The sequence below is a fragment of the Cricetulus griseus genome (genome assembly GCF_003668045.3).
Source record: "Cricetulus griseus strain 17A/GY chromosome 1 unlocalized genomic scaffold, alternate assembly CriGri-PICRH-1.0 chr1_1, whole genome shotgun sequence".
NCBI lineage: Eukaryota > Metazoa > Chordata > Mammalia > Rodentia > Cricetidae > Cricetulus > Cricetulus griseus.
The window spans coordinates 106333621-106354736 of NW_023276807.1; the positions used below are offsets into that span (position 1 = coordinate 106333621).

The following is a 21116-nucleotide window of genomic DNA, read 5'->3' on the forward strand; positions in this document are numbered from 1 at the left end:
CTCCCTCTAGGAGGGAGTGTTAATTTGGAAGACATTGTTACACAAATTATCCTGGGTCTGCATCCTATATCCTAAGTTTCTAAGCCTCAGAATGGATGGGCTAAGTAATGGAAGTGAGATAGTTAAGATGTCAGTTGCCAACCTGAGAGAGGTGGTCTTCCTGGTACAGCTGAGCAAGTCTGTATTGCTTTCCCTCAAGAGAGGTGGGTGTCCAGACTAGGTGACCTATGCCTGCTGAACACCCTTGTCTGCTAGAGGCCCTGCAGCTTAGAGAAACTGCCTGACAGTTGCCTCCAGGCCCCATCTGTCAGGCAAACACAGTATATCTCAGGAAGTGAGTAAAAGCTCTCAGCTGGTGGCTCAGGGTCACTCAGCCTTCAGCACAGTCAGGGCTGCAGGACAAGCAGGGTTCACTTCTGTGCCACCTGTTCCCTTGCTTCAGGGGCCTGTCGTGCCTCACTGTTGTCTTGTTTGGGGTGGGGCTTGTGGCTTGTGTAGACTCTATACTAGCTTCCTGTGGCTGCTAGAACAAGGGGCCACACACACATCTGATGGAGAGAGAGAGAATTTGTTCTTTTGTTGTTCTGGAGTTTGGAAATATGGTTCAGGGTATCAGCAGGGCCCAGCTCCCTCTGGGGTCTTTAGGGAAGGCCTTCCTGGCTTGACAGATTTGCTAGAGGTTCCATGTGTTTCTGGAGTTTTAGCTAAGTCACTCTAACCCTGCTCCATCCTCTCATGGCCTCTTCCTGGAACCTTGTCACCTCTTCCCTGTCTCCTGTAAGGATACTTGTCATTTGATTCAGGGCCCTGGATGCACATATGATTTCCTTCACCTACGGGTTTCCAAGTTACGAGGTCAGGACCTAGACATGTGCATGCATTTTGGGTTGGATACTGTTCTGCCCACTCTAACTTCTGTGGTGAGCTCCTCCTCCCTCTCCCTTCTCTAATGCTTGGTCTACCACTGTGGTTCAGCCCTCACATCTTCCAGCCAGAATCTTAGGGAGAGTATATTTAACTTGCTGTGTAAGTGATTCAACCTGCAAATCACCTTGTCAGAATTTGTTCTGATTTTTGGGTTTTGATTTTCCCTATAAAAATAGTACAAGCCAGCCTGAACTACAAAGTGAGTTCTATATCAGTTTTGTTACATGGGAAACCCCAAATAAAATAAATACAAATCAACAGTTTGTAGACAGAGACTTGGAGACTAGTTCAGCCTGGACTGTTTTCATGTAGCTCATGAGTTCAGTATAGTCTTTGCACTTTACCTGAATTGCAGAAAACCCCAACCAAACCTGCAGATCTCACATGGCCTACAAAGTGTGAATTTTTCTTCTGGTTCTCCACACAAAAGTTTTTTATTCTATTAGAAAAGCCCAAAACAAACAAACAAACAAAAAACTCTGCAAAACCTGCAATGGAACAGAGAGCTATTTGCTTATCATTGATTGCCTACTTTGTGCATTTATTGAATGCCTACTGCCTCACCTAGAGAACACAGTGATGGCTCGGCTCCTGCATACAGACCAGCTGCACATCTGTGTTTCTGAGATGGTTGCAGTCTGTGAAATTGCATATCTTGCTTGTTTTCGCTTTGTATTGCTGCATTTAAAAAAGTTAAATTAAATACTAGGAAAGAATGCATCGTGTTGCAAAGCTCAGACTTCTAAGAGCTGGGTGTTCTAGGCACACTACAGCAGCCTCCTTCTTAAACTTCACCTTGCTCTGCTCAGTAAAGCAGTGAATGACAAGAGCCCACTTTTGGCTAAAGGAAACCAAGAGATAGCGATAATCACCTGTCCAGGGGACCTCAGGTGGCACCATGCTGATGCCCCTAGCCACCTGTGCGGTGCATATCACCTCCCCTTGCTATGTGCCCTCATTCCCATCCTGTTTGTTTCTGTAGTGCTTTTTGTGCTTTACTGTCATGGCTGGGCCCTGCATTCATGATGGAGCTTGGAGAATGGATCCCAGGTCTGCCTGTAGAGTTCTGTTTCTTTGTGAAGTACAGACCTTCATCCTTGTCTGTATAAACCTGCCCTCACTCCTACCCTGCTAACCTTCAGTCTGTGCATGACACTGCTCCACATCCCTGCTCACCTGTCTGAGACAAGTGACCTCTGAGCCACGCTGCTTCTCAAATAACACCTGAACTGCACAGCTTCTAGGATGAGTTCCCTTCCAGCCTGTGCAAACCCCTGCGTTGCATGCAGCCACAGAACCATACAATGGTCTACCAAGTGCGACAGTCATCTTCAGACAAAATACAAAAAGATATTTGGGATGGAATGTGTTTCTCCCCCTAGAGTTAGTCTATACTCACATTGACCACTTCACAGGGCAGCCCATTGATATGTCACTTGTTTCTGTTCTTATGAATCACCTAAAGGTCAATATAAACTAGAAGATAAAGAGAAACGAGGGCTTCAGTCAGTACTTGGTAGTCTCAGCCCTGCATGGGTGCTGTCATGGTTTCCTTCTGTGTTAGTCACTCTTCTATTGCCATGGCAAAAAGCAAGCTAAGGAAGCAACAGTTTGTTTTGGCTGGTAGTCTCAGAGGGATAGAGTCTATCATAGCAGGGAAGACAGGGCGACTTGAGAGTGAGGGTTGCATGGCAGTGAGGAGGCAGAACCATCAGTCACACTGCATTCACACACAGGAAACACAGGGGAAGAACAGGAAGTGGGGCCACGCTATAGACCCTAAAAGCCCACCTCCAGTGATGTACTTACTTCCTGAAGCAAGGTTCCACCTCCTAAAAGTTCCATGACCTTTCCAGACAGCACCACGAGCTGGGGACCAAGCCAGCCATGGTTGGGGAAATTTCGTATTCAGACCACCACACACGTCTTCTGTTGCTGTGATGAAGTACTCTGACAAAATAACAGGAGAAAAGGGCTTATTTTAGCTTACAGGTCCAGATTATTTATGGCCCAGCATGACTGGGAAGTAGAGGCAGCAGACACCCAAAGCAACTTGTCATATCACATCCATAGTCAAGAGCAGAGAGAAACGCACATAGGCATGGTAGCACTCAGCTCCCTCCCTCCACCCTTGTATAGTTTAAGGTCCACGCCTAGGGAATCGTGTTGCCCACTCTTAACATTGATTACATTAATTAATGTAGCCAAGACAGGCCCCCATAGACATGCCCACAGGACATCATGCTCAAGGCATTTACTCACTGAGGCTTCCCGGGTGATTCTAGATGCCGTCAAGTTGGGGTTTGTGGTTTCTTCAAGGAACCTTCAAGGAAACCTTGGACATAAAACACATGAAATATTTACATTTGAAGGTGGGGAAACTGATGCCCAGGAAGGCAGAGCTTCTTGGCTCAGTTCTCTAAGGCCACTTGAGGTCCTGACCTACCTTCTCTTCACCTGATATAAATAGCAACCAGAACAGTGGTAGCAGAACACTGGAAGTGCTACGGATGCCCACAAAATGCATGTGTGGTGCAACACAGCAAGGGTGGTCCCTCTTTTGTACCTAGGTACCTTTGGCCTTTTAATGACCTGTATCCTGCCCAGGTCCAGAGAGGCTTCCTATCTCCTTCTTAAGCTTCTGAAAGAGAAAGATTCCTTCTGTGTAAGAACTTGACATTGCATCTCTGATAGACGTATTTTTACAAAACAGTGTTACAGTCTGCCAGTCTCGATGAATGGAGTACGAGGAACATAACCAAGGAAATCATAATTTCACAGTTTGGATGGTGTAGAGTGAACTGGGGCACAAGAGCAGTTCTGAGACAGCTCAAAGCCAGCCTTTGGTTGGCTGAAGCACCTTGCCGGTCATGCCTCCTCTCTATGAAAACCCTCTTTCACTGGAAAGTTCAGTAGGGATTTGGCCCTGGCTGCGTGGGGTGGGGAGGTCTCTGATGGTATCCCTTTACAGTACACATTTACTGACAGCATCTAAAATAGAAAACCTTTTATTTAAAATGTGGATTTCTCCAAGCATGGTGACTCATGACTATAATCCCAGCATTTGAAACATAGAGGCAGGAGGATCATGAGTTCAGAGTCACCCTCAGCCATCGGGTAAGTTCAGAGCCATCCCAGGCTATGTAAGACATTCTCTCTCTTAACAAACCAAGGACCCGAAGAGACAGCTCAGCAGTTAAGAGCACTGACTGCTCTTCCAGAGGACCTGGGTTTGATCCCTAGCACCCACATGGCAGCTAACAACCAAGGGATATGATATCCTCTTCTGGTCTCCAAGGTGCTTGACATGCATATGGTGGTACCAGTCCCAGCATGTGGTGAACATCCATACATGCAGGCAAAACAGTCATGACATAGAAAATAAATAGTATTGAAAACTCTAAAAAACAAAAGCAAAACAACAAGAACTCCAGTGGGTTTAGCGTTTCTGTAAAGGAGAGGGCAGATCAGACCATGTTTTGTCTCCAGGCACATGCTCACTTGTCCCTGCCTTTCTTCTGCAGGTGTAGTATGCTGCCTTCTCTCTGTGTGGCTTCAGAACCCAGACCTTAAAGTTTTGTTGATGGGGAACTTAGGGAAAGGGCCTGAATGTCTCTAAGCCTATGGCTGTGACCCTGCAAGTGGGAAGATGTCCATTTTTTGATGGCTGTATAACATTCAGGCACTTCAAACAGCAGGGTCTCCCAGCTTCCATGACAAAAGTCCTGGAGCTGAGCTGGGTCCAGTGCTCAAGACACCTGAAGCTTGCAACCAGGGTCTCCTTTGGACCTCAGGGTCCCGGGCCAATCTCTTCATGCTGTGGACATAATTGACTTTAGGGTGTATGTAGGACTAACTCTCAGCCTCTGGAAGTTTGCTTTGACCATGGATGTTCCATAGACACTGTTGGGTTCATGGTCAATAGGAGAGAGGCTGTCTCTCTTTTCAGTAAGTACTTACTCCACTCCTCTATAAGGGCTCTCGTGTGACATAGCCATATCCACCACGATGGAGCCTTCCCTCAACCTCAATAGGCAGTGAAAGAGGTACCTAATACATCAAGACACTGGGGTGGGGCAAGAAGAACAGTGAGTGTGTACACACACACACACACACACACACACACACACACACACACACAGAGAGAGAGAGAGAGAGAGAGAAGAGAGAGAGAGAGAGAGAGAGAGAGAGAGAGAGAGAGATGACTAACCCATCATGTTCCAGGTTACACCTCACACATAGAAGTGTCACCAGACATTTCCACTGGGATTCTATTATCCCACCTACCCAAGAGTGATGAAGAACACCTCCCTCCAGGTAGAAGTTCTTCCCATGAGGTTCAGCCACCCCAGATCTCAGCACAGGCATCCAAATACCATTCTCAGCAGCTCTTCATGGAGAAGCTGAGCTCAAGACTGATTGCTGGCATTTTTCTCCTCATTGATGATGGGAGTCATCTTGTGAGTCTAACTGTGTGATCCGCTGATACTTGGGAGATTTTCATTTCTTGAAGACACTTTTCAAGCAATCTGATTTGCAAATTGGCACATGCCCACCCACTGTGAACTTTCTGTTTTACAGCTGTTCTGGCAGAAAATTCAGATAACAGGGAAGGATGCATTGGAACAGCACCTTCCCAGAACTCAGCAGCCTCACACTGTCAGCTTGGCGCTGTGTGTGTGTGTGTGTGTGTGTGTGTGTGTGTGTGTGTGTGTGTGTGTGTGTGTTTGCATGTGTGCCTATGTGCATACTATGTGTGTATGCCTGGATGCACTGTATTTATGCATGAGTGCATTTGTGTGTCTATGTGTGAGTACCATGCGCACACACACACACACACACACACACACACACACACACACACACACTTGTCTGTCTTAGGATGTGCTGCTGTATAAATCCACATGCATGTACATAGTGCAGATGTCTATATCTGTGCATGCACATGCTCCTACATACATTGCACATGGCTCATATGTAATTACACTGTACCTATGCATGACATCTGCATGCAATACAACGTGGGTGTGCATTGTCTGTCTGTTTTGAGTGTGCTGCTGTGCCCATTGCTAGTGTGTATTATCTGTGCATATTGCACACATTCACATCTGTTTGTCTGTCTCTCACAGATTCTTCTTCTCTCCACAGTCTGCTGCAGAGTGCAGCAGCCTTTTGCGGACCCTCCATGGCCTGGAGCAGGAGGACATGCAGAGGTCCCTTGCCCTGCACCAAGCAGAGGACTTTGCCCAAGCACACAGGCAGCTGGTTGTTTTCCAGAGAAATGAATTACACAACATCGTCTACACCCAGATACAGAGCGCTGTAGCCAAAGGGGAACTGAGGCCTGAGGTGGCTAAAATGCTGCTGCAAGACTATTCTAAAACACAGGTAATGCTTGCACTCAGGCTTATTCCATAGAGAGGTGTTTTCTAAGTCCTCAGTGACTTTCCCTCCTAGAGCTGAGCCCTGTCTTCCTTCTGGGCACTGGTGAGCTTTCTATTCCTTCTTCCTCATGATAAAGGAGTGAGATTCAGGCATGCAGGGCAGAAGGTGGCTCATAGTGCAAGCTATGGGCTTACACTTCCTTGGACTTGGATTCTGCCTCTACCTGTATCAGCTGTGGGTCCTGATGCAGTGAAGGTTTAATGAGCTGATTCCTGGCAAGTCATTTTAAGCATCACATCAAATGTGTCACACACACACAAACAGACATGCACACACAGACACAGAGACACAAGCTGTAGTCCAAAAACATTAGATGTTACATAATGCACCTACACATGCATGTGTGGACCAGCTGGTCTATCCAGATGGGTCTATAAACACACGTGTAAAGATTGTTCATGTAGACTGAATTGGTTCCTAGCTGGTAGTGAAGGTAGTTTCCTGAGCATTTCAGTATTGCAGGTGATTTCCCCACTTTGAAATGATGGAGACCAACAGAGAAGCAGCCAGGAGGCCATAGGACTCAGCCTTCATCTAATCCTTAGAAATGGCAACTGAGGGTGGCTAGCCAACTCTAGCTTCAGATTTGGGGTTCTGGCAGATGCCAGGTAAGCAGGTCTGATGTGGGGCAGGAAGGGAAAAGTCATTCCCCCAAGCCTGTTAGGAAGGAAGACTCCCAGAGAGAACACACCACCTCTCCACGTGGGACTGTTTTCCCCATGAGCACACTGTGATAGCAGCTGGACCCTATAACATCACAGATCTTGGGTTTATTTCATTCCATGATGCACAGCACTGATGCCTAGTACCCAACATTGAGAAAGAGCACATGCCATTGTAAAAAAAAAATGAGAGAGATGTCCCCTCTCCACCCACTGGCATTGGTACTGTGTACACACTGCACTGTTCAGGTATTGTAGCTGGCTGTGAACTTCCTGATGGATCTGGCTTTTTGGAAACCAATGGAGTGTTACTGAAACAATCCTAGATTGAGCTCTGGGGCCCAGAAGGCCCAGGGAAGGCAAGTTTTGCTACACACTCCTGACCACATATCGTCTCGCTGGATAGTGCAGATTCTCACATGTTGGAACATGGACAGGCCACAGCTTATACAGGAGTGGGGCTGTACAGGCATCAGTGGTCTTAGTGGGTAGCCTGTATGTAACCAGAGTCTCCACAAAGATAAGCAGCACTGGCTGATGGGATGGCCACTGGTGCAGCTGCTCTGAATGGACAACTATTGTTACTGGGATGCTGGTGACATCTGGGTTTGGAGGACAGCCAATAGAGTCGGGAACCCAGACCCAGACTGCTGACTTCAGAACTCTGCCTAGGTGCTTCCAGCCACATGATATGAACTGGATTTTCTCATCTGTGTTCAGCCATTTCCAGCAGTGTGATGTGTGATTTGGAATTGGTTTCCTTATCTGTAAATTGGAAATAATAATTCTCTCCTCCAATTAAAGTAGGAGAGGCTCAGAGCACTCTTACCTGGAGATATTCCAGAGGACACAGACTTGAGACAGCAATTGTTACTGTGACTCCCCACTGCTATTCTTTGCACCTGCCCTGCCTGTCCCATCTCCTCAGCCACCATGGGGCTATGTAAGTGGTTGATTCACCCCAGAACATCAACATGTGTCTCAAAGTGCAAGGCTGTGGGACATACCCAGCTCTCCTGTGTTGTGGCATTTGTGTATGATCTAACAAATAAAGCTTGCCTTAATATCAGAGTGCAAAACTAGCCACACTAGTTAGCCATAGAGGCCAGGCAGTGGTGGTTCACTCCTTTAATTCCAGCACTTGGGAGACAGAGGCAAATGGATCTCTATTAGGTCAAGGCCACCTTGAGCTACATAAAATTGATCCAGTGTAAAAGAGAAACAGAATTCATACAAAGGTGATCTCAGCACTTGGGATCCCATACCTTTAATCCTGGCACTAGAGAGGAATATAAGGAAGAGACAGTAACTGAAGGGAATCTAAGGTTTGGTAGAGAGTAGTGCACTCTGAGGTTTGGTGGATCACCCCTTTGGTCTCAGCATTGGTAAAGGTGAGAACTCTCTAGTGGATGGCCACTTTGCTTCTCTGTTCTTCAGGTAAGCTTTATTTGTTAGATCATAAACAAAATATCATCATGGGCCTATGCTTGGTGGGTGCAGGGTGAATGATGGCATAGGTAATACATGTGTCCTCTTTGGTGGTACAAGCACATTGTTGAGGGGGAGGTGGCTTACATCTGGTCACCAGGGCAGGTCTCAGAGCCCTCTTATTTTCACCCCACTTCATCATAGCCTTTGTTACAGCAGAGAGGGTCAAGGTGTTCACCCCGATGCCAGTCTGTAGACTGTCTTCCAAAAGGAAAGGTCATATTTTAAATGTCCACAAAGACTTCCCAATGTTCTAATAGGCATACATCCCATTCTGCAACACAGGAGAGTGTGGAGGAGCTGATGGACTTCTTCCAGGCCACTAAGAGATACCATCTCAGCAAGAGGTTTGGCCATAGGGAGTACCTGGTCCAGAGCCTGCAAGCCATGGAGACCCGAGTTCAAGGGCTGCTGAGCACTGCCGCTGCTCAGCTGACAAGTCTCATCCACAAACATGAGAGGTAAGAGTGTGTAGCCATGGTGGGGGCAGAGAAGCTGCCCCAGCCTTCCCATCTAACGCCAGAGGGAGTCTGACCCACTCCCAAGGCCAGTCCCTTTTGTCCATTCAGCTATGCCCGAATGCTGTTGCCTGGTTCATCGAAGGAATACTTTTGTTGTAAAATTCCCTCACAGTAGACATTTTAAAAGCATACATGGTAGTCAAGGCAATTGTATGATGACGGCACCCTCAACCCATGTCCCTACCACTCAGCCTCTGCTAGCTCTGACACATGGCTTTATGCTCCTGTCTTGGACTGTTCAGAGGAGCAAATTCTGAGCCACATTTTCTGGATAAGTCCATGAAGAAGGCTGCCATTGACTGTGATGGAACAGCCCACTTCTCTTCAGTATTGAGCACCTGCAGCACTAGCATTGGCTCTCACCACTGAGGGAAATAGACTTGCAGGCTTGGCTTGGGCTCACATGGTTTTTCTCAGCAGTTCTGGGGTGGTATCAGTGAAAGGTGTCAGGCAGGGCTCTAGAACTCCACTCATTGCCACTTGTCACAGTCCATGCCCACCCATACTGTGAGGCAGCTTCCTTGTAAACAGTGAGATGTGCTGTCTATGTCTGAAGCAACAGGGACCTGTTTGTAAAGTTGATGCTGCCCGAGACCATGCATGGTTTTGTGAATTGTTTCTACACCTCAGGTCATATTGTGGGGACTTCGAAGCTTCCTGAATGGTTAATAAAGATTCAATAAGATGCACTGCCTATCTTAAGATAGTAATGGACTCATCACTGCAGTCTTCTTGGCATTCCTAATTAATTTTCACTAAAGTGAAAGTAGGGCTCCTCATTTTTCTCTGAAGAAATGGCAGCTGCTTGGCTACCCTGAGCAGTTTTCCAGGGAAGGCCATCTTACCTCTTACTTTGAGTTTTGAATAATGGACACAGACAGACTTATATCCCCCCCCCCCCGCCTCGGTGTGCTTACCTATGTATACATGTGGAGGCCAGGGGTTGATACTGTATACAGTGTTTTATTCCCTGGCTTCCCACTTTACTAATTAAGACAGGATTTCTTCACTGACTTTGGAGCTCAGAGATTGGCTATCCTGGGTGTCCAGTAAGCTCCTGGGATCTGCCTGTCCCTAACCACCTCACCAACACCACCATTATTACCCCCTTTATTGCCTGGGGTGACCCATGCATGTTAATATGCATCGCTTTTTACATCAATGCTGAGATCTGAGTTTAAATCCTGTATTTGCACACAACAACTACTTTAGCCACATAACTGTTTCTGCAGCTACAGTCTTACGTCCCTAAAGCACCTATTTCCTTCACATCCTATCCCATTCCACCAGGATTGTCCGGTCTGGGCTGAGCTGGGGGACACATCAAAGGGGTGCAAACAGGCTGGGGAAAGTGATAGCATGAGAGCACACTTGTCAAGACTCCAGGATAAATAGAAACACCAGGACAGACATTAAGAGAGCTAGTATAGAGACTGGCTCACATGGTCACAGACACTGGGAAGTCCCTCTACCTGTCCAAATGGTCATTGTGAGTCAGTTCCAGTTGGAAGGCTACAGGACCCAGCTGCTGGCATGTGAATCCCCATCTGAGGGCAGAGACGGTGTGCTGACACACAGTAAACTGTGAAGCTTGAAGGTGAGGAGTCTGTCCTTCATAGTGTCTTGGAACTTCACAAATTGAGTAATAACAGGACACAATGCATAGTCTGTCTGGAGCCTGGAAAGGCTAAGACTGCATCTGCTGAGGGCTTCCTGTTGTGTCAGACCATGCATAAGTCACTGCATGGTGACAGTGCTTAAGAGAGACATGGCAAGGGGATGAGACTCCCCTTTCACAGTTAACCCAATCCTGTGGTGATAGCACTGATCATCTCTTTAAATTAAAATTTAACTTAGTATATAAAGTAATGAGTTTCATATGAAATTTTCCTAAATGCATTCCATTAAATTTTGTTCCTACACACACACACACACACACACACACACACACACACACACACACACACATCTTCACCGTCCCTTCTCTTCCTCTCTTGCTGGCCTCCTTTCTCACAAATCATCACCCTTTTCCTACTTAGCTCACTGGTCAAGACTCAGGTGTTTTTAAGGGAACATTCAGACCATAGCATGAGTTCCCTCCTTGTTCATGTGCTAGTGTCATAGGAATGTCACCAAGATGTCCCTAGAAGTCTCTACAACCCTTCTTTGGCTTTCCCTTCTTTTGATCCAGGATTCTTGGCCACCCTGCTTCTTGAGAAGCACTGGTCATACCAGTGATCTCTGCAGACATCTTTTTCTCCTATTTCTGCCTATGTCTGTTCCATTCGATTTCTGGGCTGAGCTTTTTCCTTCCATTTTCATGTACCCTGACCTCACTCTGCTGGTATGATAGTTGTGTCTCAGTGACTTCTCCTCCTGGAGGTTTTACAGCTTGTGAACAGCCTAATAAGAACTACATAGCCAGCCATGCAGCAGTGCAGCCTACAGAGGGAAGGAGCCTGCATTCCACGATTCCATCTTCTCCATGTAGGGCAGGGTACTTGGACGAAGATCAGATGGAAATGCTGTTGGAGCGTGCACAGACAGAAACCTTTTCTATAAAACAGAAGCTGGACAATGACTTAAAGCAAGAAAAGAAAAGGCTCCACCAAAAATTAATAACTAAGAGAAGGCGGGAACTTCTGCAAAAGGTATGTGAGGTATTGTGGTCTTTATCTCGGCAGAATCCTTCCCACAGGGTGGATAACAGGCATTGAAGTCAGCACAGGATGACCAGAGTGGGTGGCATGAGGTGCTATCTGTGGCTGATTAATAGTGACTTCTAACAATGCTATGTGAAGGGGGATTCTGCTTTCTGTGCAGTCTCAGCACAGCAGAGTTTGTGGTAGATTATAATGTCTGCATTGGAAGGGAATTGGAGGATGATGATAGGTGATGACCTTTATGCTTAATTAGTATTGAGTATAAGATAAGACAGTCTCTTTAATCCTTATGAGGTGTGAAGTGACAGTGACTCTTTCACTGGGGAAGGCTTTCCAGAACATACATAGCATAGATGGGACCTGAGGACAAACAGGCATTTGAGGCAGGCAAGGGGGCTGAACACAAAGTTGCAGGCAGTGGGGCAGCACTGTGTCCCAGGTTTAAGTGCTAAGACCAGAGTACACTACTGTATTTAGCAAGCTCAGAGGGCAGAATGGGGCTGGAATCTGTGGAGGGGTGAGGTCAAGGCTGGAGGAGAGCTGGCCAGAAGCAGTGCCAAGTCAAGGAGGCATACTACGCTAGCCTGAGGGCTGGACCGCTAGTTCAGACCCAGGAGCAGGTTAAAAAACTTTTAGGAAGATAAGATGATTTAGGAAGCTTTCTGGAAGAGCTTGGGAAGACAGAACCATAGAAAGCTTGCAACCACCTGAATTGACACAGTACCTTGAGCTTTGTGAGAAGTTAGAGCAGATTTGGAAGTCACATGGGACCTCAGGGACCGCAGGGTGACATGAGGTAGCTGTCAGCCCAGCTGGGTAGAGAGGAGAGAAGGAACAGCCAGGGGGTTTCAGCTAAATCATTAGAAAGTGTTTGTTATTCTTTGATAATTTCATTAATGAATGCTATGCACTTTGATCTTCTCTTCCCCTCACCTCCCGTCTAATCCCTCCCAGATCTCTTCCCCAACATTCCTCTCTCAACTTCATGTCTTCTCCTTCTTCTACTCATCCTTTTCCTCCTTCTCCTTCTTCTATTTTTGTTTTTAAAATGTATGTATGATAATTTTGCCTGCATGTATGTATGTGTGCACCATATGCCTAATTACCGGCTGTCCAGAGGCCAGAGAGGGTGGTATCAGAGCCCCTGGAACTGAAATTATAGATGGTTATGAGCTACCATGTTGGTGCTGGAAATCAAACCCAGGTCCTCTTGAAGAGCAGCCAATGCTCTCAACCACTGAGCCATCTCTCTGCCCCCTCCCTCCCTCCCTCCCTCTCTCTCTCTCTCTCTCTCTCTCTATATATATATATATATATATATATATATATATATATAGTGGTGCCCATATTCACATGGGAGTAAGGCTGATCACTGGAGCATGGGCAACATACCAGGGGTCACATCTCTGAATAAACCTGACTCTATCCTGCAGCTATTAACTGCTGTAGTTCCTCAGCCAGGAGTGGGGCATCGTGAACTCTTCCCTTATCATGCCAAAATGTTCACCAGTTTGATTAAATGCAGGTCTTGTGCATGTCACCACAGTAGTTGAGAGTTTATATTTGTCATGTCTGGGTACCACTCTCTTATGTCAGCTCTCCAAGTCCTCCAGCCTTACAGTCTCTCGGCCATTCTTCCTCCATGTTCCTTGAGCCTCTGGGATGACATAACACAGTTACTTGTTCTCTGCACTTTGAGCAGTTGAGAGTCCCCGTATTAACCACCATCGGCTACAAGTAGAGGCTTCTCTGGCCAAGATTGAGAGCAGCACTGATTAGAAAGCCTAGAAACTGCTTTTTAGTATCAAGGCGTGTCCAGCAGAAAGCCAGGCTTCTGACTCTAATCACTGAAGAACATCCCATCACTAATCACCCCTACCAGTTCTGAGGCACTAAAGTGGGCAAAGCATAGGAGCCCAGTGCCACACTCCCTAGACAGTCTGGCTCCATCCAAGGTTAATTCTGGAAGGAGGGCTGGACTCCATACAGATTTTGGCAGTGTCCCAGAAGCATTATTTTTAGCAGTTACTTTGATAAATATTCTGAGTGACTCAGAGGTAGTAATAGCTCCATGAAGGCTATATGTTATATCCCCAATACCAAGGACATGGCCTGACACAGGCAGTCAATAAACATTCACTCAAAAAATATTGAAGGACTAAAGGAATGGCCGAGCTGGTCACAGCATGAACAGATAGAAGAGCAGTGCCTCCATAAATGGAATGGAGACTATGGGCCTGCAGCTTCAGGTGATGCCATGATGGGCATGTCCATGCAGGGCAGGTCTTTTCTACTGCAGACCCTTATCACCCGATGTTCATCACCCAGGAGGTCCTTTCTCCAGGACTTGTTTTGAGTCTATTTAAGAGGATTGATCCACTGACTTCCTTGTTAAGTTGTCTCTCACAGGTATCATCAGCATTGGCTTCCCTGCTCAGATATCATGCTTTTTATTGACTGCATGCCAGGCACATAGTAGGGCTAACAGCAAGTGTGCATTGCTGCAGACTCTGCCATAGGCATTTTCCCAAGGGCTGAGCATGTATTAAGCAACTCATGAGGGTCTCCATTGTAGTATAGGTATTGTTACTACTCCCATTTGACAGATGGAGAATTAGAGGCAGATCCAGACTTGCCAGACTTGTGGATGAGAGATTCAGGATAGAACCCTCATGGGCTCCCTTAGTTTTACTTAGTTAATAAATAGCTGCTTGTCAAGCCTGAATGTTAAGTAAGGTGTGTGTGTGTGTGTGTGTGTGTGTGTGTGTGTGTGTGTGTGTGTAGAAGAGGGGTTGCTGAGGTCTGAACCAAGGGTCTTGCTTAGACTAGGAAAGCACTCAGCTACTGAGATACATCCCCAGCCCTGTTTTAACTTTTACTCCTTACTTCGATACAGGATTTCACTATTTTCCAGGCTGGCCTTGAGTTTGCAGTTCTCCTGCTTCAGTCTCCAAGGCTACTTGGGTGACAGGTCTATGCCACCAGAGCCTGGGGTTTGGTTGTGCTGAGGATAGTTTTCTAAATGTGAGATTGTTGGGGACAAGTCTTTACATATCTTCCATGTCCCCTTAAGTTTCTAAAGAAAGCATTGTTCCTCATCAACCCTGAACCCCTGTGCTTTTGCACCCAGGGGCCCTGACCCATCCAGTTTCCCTTTCTCACATTTCTGCCAGCACAAGGAGCAGCAGAAGGAGCAGGTGTCCCTTGGTGAGGCTTCCAGCACTGCGGAGGACGCGGTCCAGTACCTGTACCAGTGGAGGAGTGTAATGGCCGAGCACACTGCTGCCCTGGAGGAGCTGCAGGAGCGTCTGGACCAGGCTGCCCTAGATGACCTCCGGGTCCTGACGGTGTCACTGTCTGAGAAAGCCACGGAGGAGCTGAGACGCCTGCAGAGCACAGCCATGACACAGGAGCTGCTGAAACGTAGTGCGCCCTGGCTCTTCCTGCAGCAGATCTTAGAGGAGCACAGTCGGGAGTCAGCGGCTCGCACTGCACAGCTGGAGGCAGAGGAGAGACAGCATGGCCAGGAGCTGGTGCAGGGCGTGAGGCAGCGGCTACAGCAGGATTTACCAGAGGCCTGCACTGAGGAGCAGGCAGAGCTGAGGCATTGGGAGCACTTGGTGTTCATGTGAGTGGGCACTCTCAGCCTCCTTCCCCACCACACTGGGAAGGGAGTGGTCTATGCAGGAGGGAGAGACAGGATGACTGAGCATGTGATGCCATCCCTAGACAAATAATATCTGCAGTGTTTATTAGTTGTACACACTGGCCCTACAAGTCACAGGATTACACATGACCTGCAGGGCTGTCATGGGATGAGGCGTTGTAGGCCAGGTGGGTAACCTAGATTCTCTAGGGGACGTAGATCTATGTGGACCATCCAGTGTGTTGTCAGGGAGTGAAGTGTGTCTGATCCCTCCATAGGAAGTGTGTTATGAGTCGGGCATGGTAGTCAGGACTGGAATTCCAGCACTTGGGAATTAGGGGCAGGGAGATGAGCCAGTTTGAGGCCAGGGGTATGCGATGACATTTCAAAAAATAAAATAAGTGCCATGGAGATAGCTCAGTCAGTTAACATGAGGACCTGAGTCCAAATCCTGGAACCCCATAAAAGAGCTGAATGCAGAGCCTGTAATCCCAGCACTGGGGAGGCAGAGACAGGAGGGTCCCTACAGCGTCACTGGATTGGCAAACTCCAGGCTCAGTAAGAGACTCTCTCAAAAGATTAAGATAGAGAACAATTGAGGAAGACACCTAACACTGACCTCTGGTCTCCACATTTATGTGCACACACATGTACATGTACCTGTACACCTGTGCATGCACACACAAACATAAATCTGTTCATTCACTCACAATAAAAATTAGCAAGTCAATGAAAAAGAAATGCTACCTTTCCAAGCATGGTGCCACACTCCTGGCATTCAGAGACAGGAAGAGATCATGAGCTTGAGGCTAGGCTGGGCTACATAGTGAGACCCTATCTCGCAGAACAAAAACAAAAGAGATGTGCTATCTGGTTCAGGAACTTGAAGAGTGTTTGTGGCTTGCCTGAGGTTATTCAGACCCTCTCAACTCACCCAGTGTCACCAGGAATCCAGGCAAAACAGGCTCACTGATTTTGCCTGTCGTGTCACCCACTCACTCATGATTTGAGCTATTTACTGTCACTGTTCACACAGAACCCTGCAATGGCTACTCCTATAGGACACAGCCATCCACAGTGACCAACACTCCTGCTTTATCACAAGATGCTGTGTATGTGGTACACAGCTGGGGAGGCAGTGGGACAGTCGGTGGCAGAATCTAGAGTGGGGCTCTGTCTGACAGTTGCATTTCCTGGAATACTTGCCAGTTACTTGTGCCAACCCAGAGTTGGCTTGGTCCAGAAAGAGGGTCTTTGGTGTGTAATAATGGTGGTCCACAAAGCATGGAGTACTTGTGGGAGGGACAGTGGAGGAGCTCCAGACGTGGCCAGTGTGGAATGAGCAGGGCTGTGTCTATGAAGAGATACGTATTTAAGTTGTATACCACCCATACTCACTGTGTGAAAATGGGAAAGATACTAAGCCACTCCTAGCCTTATATTTCTTGCCTGTAAAATGAGGTGATGATACTGAATCATTCGGGGTGCTTTCTGCAGTCATGACACCATCTGAAGTATGTGATACAAGAGTCTGGGTTGCACTTAGGAGCCTGTAAGTAGACATTGAGTCACACAGTGTCTATCTGTAACTGTCTTCCCTGGAGGAAGTTACTGAGTTTTGCTGGCTCTGATGGTTTAATATCTCTCCCTGCACAGTGCTCTTCTCAGGAACCAACCTTGCTGCCAGGAGAACCAGGCCAGGTGTGTTCAGAGAGTAGTATTGACTTTTTATGTGTGTGTGTGTGGTATGTGTGCAGTGCTTGTGTGGTATGTATAATACCTGTGTGGTGTGTGATGTGTGTGTGTGTGTGTGTGTGTGTGTGTGTGTGAGAGAGAGAGAGAGAGAGAGAGAGAGAGAGAGAGAGAGAGAGAGAGAGAGAAAGAGAGAGAGAGGTGTTTGTGTACATGAATGTATACATGTATGTATGTATGTATGTATGTATGTATGTATGTATGTATGTATGTATGCATGCATGTGCAAAAGTCCACCTTATTAACTTAAAACAGGGTCTCTTACTGAGCTGGAAGCTTCACCATTTCTGGTGGACTGGCTGGGCAGCAACCTCTCAGGATTTGCTTGTGTCTGCTCCTCAATGCCACTGTTACAGGTACACACAACCATGCCTGGCTTTTTATGTGAGTGCTGGGGATTTGAACTCAAGTCCTCATGACTGCACAGCAAATGCTTTTATCTACTGAGCCATCTCCCTAGTTGATAGTGATGTTATCTTGCTTGCATTTAGCCATCTCCTGGTCAGCAGTCTGGCTTCCTTTGTCTTCCAGTGTCTGGTTAGTTGTTGTTTTCTTGCTCAGGAGTACAAGATGCTGTCTCCCCAGCACAGTAAGGACCAGATCTTCAAGTGCCCCTTCTTATATTCACCAGTAGTCTTTAGTCAACTTAGGTGATGTTCAGCCTGGATCTTCCCACGGTCCCATCGGTTCAGAACTCTCTGGTGTGTTTGAATTACACCTGACATTCTCATTATCCAGTGATGATTTCCTTCTGCTTCATTTGAACACTTATTCCAGAAAGTGTTTCCAAAGCCACCATCGAGTTAGCCATTCATGGAATAATGGGATATCTCGCTTGGCCATCAGCAAGCTCTTATGATTTCTCCAGAGGTTAAGGAGGGTTAACGCATAGGCTCACACTGCCAGCTGCTTCCACGCTTTGCTGATTTGAGACCCTGAGGATTGTGACCTGAATTTCTGAGGCATTAAGTAGAAATAGTTCTTCATTATGGCTCTGAAACACATGTTTGTAAGTTGGATGGACTGCAGCAAACCCACTGATGGAGAGAAATAACAGTGTCTTTGAGCTTCCCCCACAGACTCCAAATCAAGAGTCTGGCCCAATGCTGAGCCCCACCAGGGAAGGATCCTATCTCCCACATATCTGCTTTCTGATGGCCAGGTGGTAGGGACTGGGACCCAACCACAGGGCCAGTCTATTAGAAGATTAATAAGAGTAATGACTATTCATATCAGAGTCCCAGTAGCTCAGGAGTCCTTGTTACCAAAGGGTAATAGGCAGAGGCTGTCCTGGGAAGAGGGCCCAGGAAGATGCACTCAAAATCTGGGAAGTGTCTTAGGATGTCAGCTGAGGAGACCATGGGCATCCCTGAAAGTCAGATTCTATTTCCATCAGAAAACATTCTAGAACTTATCAGCCCCACATTCTACACTCAGATCTGAACATGAGGAGCCATACCCCTGACTTCCCATGGTAGGTATTTTGCAAATGTCTCCCAGTTTCAAAGCCTTTACAAAGCTTGGTTCATGCAGCTTCTGTTGGTAGTTGATAGAGCCATGCCAAGAAAGTCAGACAAACTTTGCTTGTGTGCATGGAAAAATGTTTCAGGAACATGGATGTAGGAACATTGGCCAAAGTGGGAACAAGGAGATATCACTCCCAGCATTGCTCATTCCCCAAAGTTCAAGGCTGGAGGAAGAATTCTCAGTGAGGCAGCCAGTATCTGCTCTGAAGACTGCCACAGCCAAGCAGCACCAACCTTGCCTTAAAGCCATAGACAGGTTTTCTCCTGAAGTCCAAATGAGGACACGGACAGGGCCATGTCCCCTATAGTGGCTCAGGGATGCTCTGCTCCCTGTTTTTCTCTTAGTTTTGGTCATTGTTGCCAACCCTTGGCTCTTGTTGTCTCACAGACATATCATGCCTTTCCTCTGCCTTTAGATCCCCTGGCTGGAACTCACCCTGTGCCTGTGTCTCCCATGCTGATAAGGACACCACTCCTATCAGAAAGTATTCTAAGCTTTCTCTTCTCAGTACCATCTAATCTTAACTTCTTTTCTTTGTAGTGACTCCATTTCTAAATATGCCTCATCCCTAGTGTGGCATGGGGTTGACCTTGAACAGATAATCTGGGGAACCTAGTTCAGTTCCCAGCAGTCCACCATCCAGCATGGTGCCCAGTATGGACTGGGGTGTTAAATGAGTCATTGGTCATCATCCTTTATGCAGGACTCAGTTCTGTGCTCTATGGGGATGGGCTTGCTTGGCTAGGTGGACGGTACCTCGTTTGCTAGAGTATGGTACACTGCATTGCACATACTAGGTACTGAAGAAATACATAGGAAGACATGGATAAGTATCCAAAGCTCTTTGCTCCAGTCAGGGATTTAGCCCAAGATGTTTCACCACCTCCTCCATGCCCACCTCTTGCCATGTTGTCTCTGACCAAGTCCATGGTCATTGTCCCCTCCCAGGAAGCTCTGCTGTGCGGCCATCTCACTGTCTGAAGAAGACCTGCTCAGGGTGAGGCAGGAGGCCCAGGGCTGCTTCACTCAGCTGGACCGGAGTTTGGCCCTCCCCAGAGTCCGGGCGCGAGTGCTGCAGCAGCAGTTACAGATGGCCTGGCGGGAAGCAGAGTTCCGGAAACTGGACCAGGCCCTGGCTGCGCCTGAGCTGCAGGTGGGAACCATGTCTGGAATGCCCACTGAAGAAATGACTGGGGACCCCTGGGGTTTTCTTCCTCCATTGGCTCTGATCTCATCATCTCCCTGTCCCCCATTCACTACTCTCTAGACATGGTGGCCTCTGAACACTCCTAAACCCTCTCAGTTTGCCCTGATCTTAAGGTCTGCAGTAGACCATGATGGTGCAAAGCCCAGAAAGAACAGTGACTACCAGCAGCCTTGAGTGTCAGCCTTCTCCCAGCTTGTTTCTTCTGAGCATTGTACAGGGTATCTGGGAGTCACCTAATTACCCCTGCTTCCAGCTCACACCACTTTCTGATTCAGGGGTCCAAAAGGCCCTTTGTATGTAGCACAGATGTGGGTGGTGCTCATCTCAGCTTGGCTGAGTCATGAAAAAGGGCTCTCACACTGTCCTAGAGGCTGAGAACTGACAGCCACCTTTAGTGACACTTCTTATATGCATTCATCCTCCAGATTGCTGTGGACCCACACAGGATAGACCTGACCCAAGGCTACAACGCTGCTTGGCCTTTTACATCTTGTCATGGTGTCCTTGTTCCACCTAGGGCATTCTTTAGACTACTCAGGACCTTTGCACCTCCCATCCTAGGCTCAGCCTCTGCTCCTAGGAAGCCAAACATAAGATGAACCCCTTGAACTCTTGGCTTCCTTTGCCTGCAGAGTGCTTTGTAGTCTAGCAAGTGTCAGCCCAGTATGGCCTCTGCAAAGGAGCCTGCCCTGAATGCCTATCTAAACCCACTTCTCATGCAGCAGTTGTCACAAAACTGTCTCCCCACCACCATGGCCTGAGGAGGGAGTTTTCAGTTTTAACCATGCACTCACCTCCCTTTGGCTTGGAAAGAAGCCAGTGCCTCCTCTGACCTGTCATTTCCCACAGTCCAAGACGAGAAAGCTGCGTTCCAAGGGCAGAGGCAAGGCGGATCTTCTGAAGAAGATCTTGGAGGATAAGATCCGTCTCTTCGAGGAGCGGACCCCTGAAGACCTGGCTGACAAGGTAGGGCTGAGCTCTGGCTACAGCGTGCAGAGCTTAGAGGACAGAAGCCGCCCTTCGCCACCCAAGCCTCAGGCCAGGGAGAGACCAGTCCTCCAAATGGGGTCCATTCCTTGAAAGTGCTCTGATTCCTTCCTCAGGAAACCCTCTTTCTTCCCTTCTCTGCCTGGAGATCTCCCATCATCCCTCAGCTTCTTCTTTCATGGTAGCTGCCATAATCTGTGTATGCAATATTCTTTACATCTCTCTAGGAGTGTGTGTGTGTGTACATGTGTTAACCTAACATGTCATTCCTCAGGAGCTGTCCACTGGGAC

The 21116-nt window shown here is 47.5% G+C and overlaps 1 protein-coding gene across 5 annotated transcripts in view; it reads left to right on the forward strand.

Moving 5' to 3' along the window:
- Positions 1-21116, forward strand: part of Evc2 (EvC ciliary complex subunit 2) — an 84485-nt gene that overhangs the window by 34870 nt on the left and 28499 nt on the right. For 4 of the 5 annotated variants that reach the window (XM_027387058.2, XM_027387055.2, XM_027387057.2 and 1 more), the window contains 7 exons: positions 6076-6315; positions 8808-8983; positions 11535-11694; positions 14880-15334; positions 17009-17053; positions 19580-19784; positions 20688-20804. In XM_027387058.2, the coding sequence (XP_027242859.1) occupies positions 6076-6315; positions 8808-8983; positions 11535-11694; positions 14880-15334; positions 17009-17053; positions 19580-19784; positions 20688-20804 (1398 nt within the window). The remainder of the gene's footprint in view (positions 1-6075; positions 6316-8807; positions 8984-11534; positions 11695-14879; positions 15335-17008; positions 17054-19579; positions 19785-20687; positions 20805-21116) is intronic. The other variant, XM_027387056.2, reaches the window with a different exon arrangement.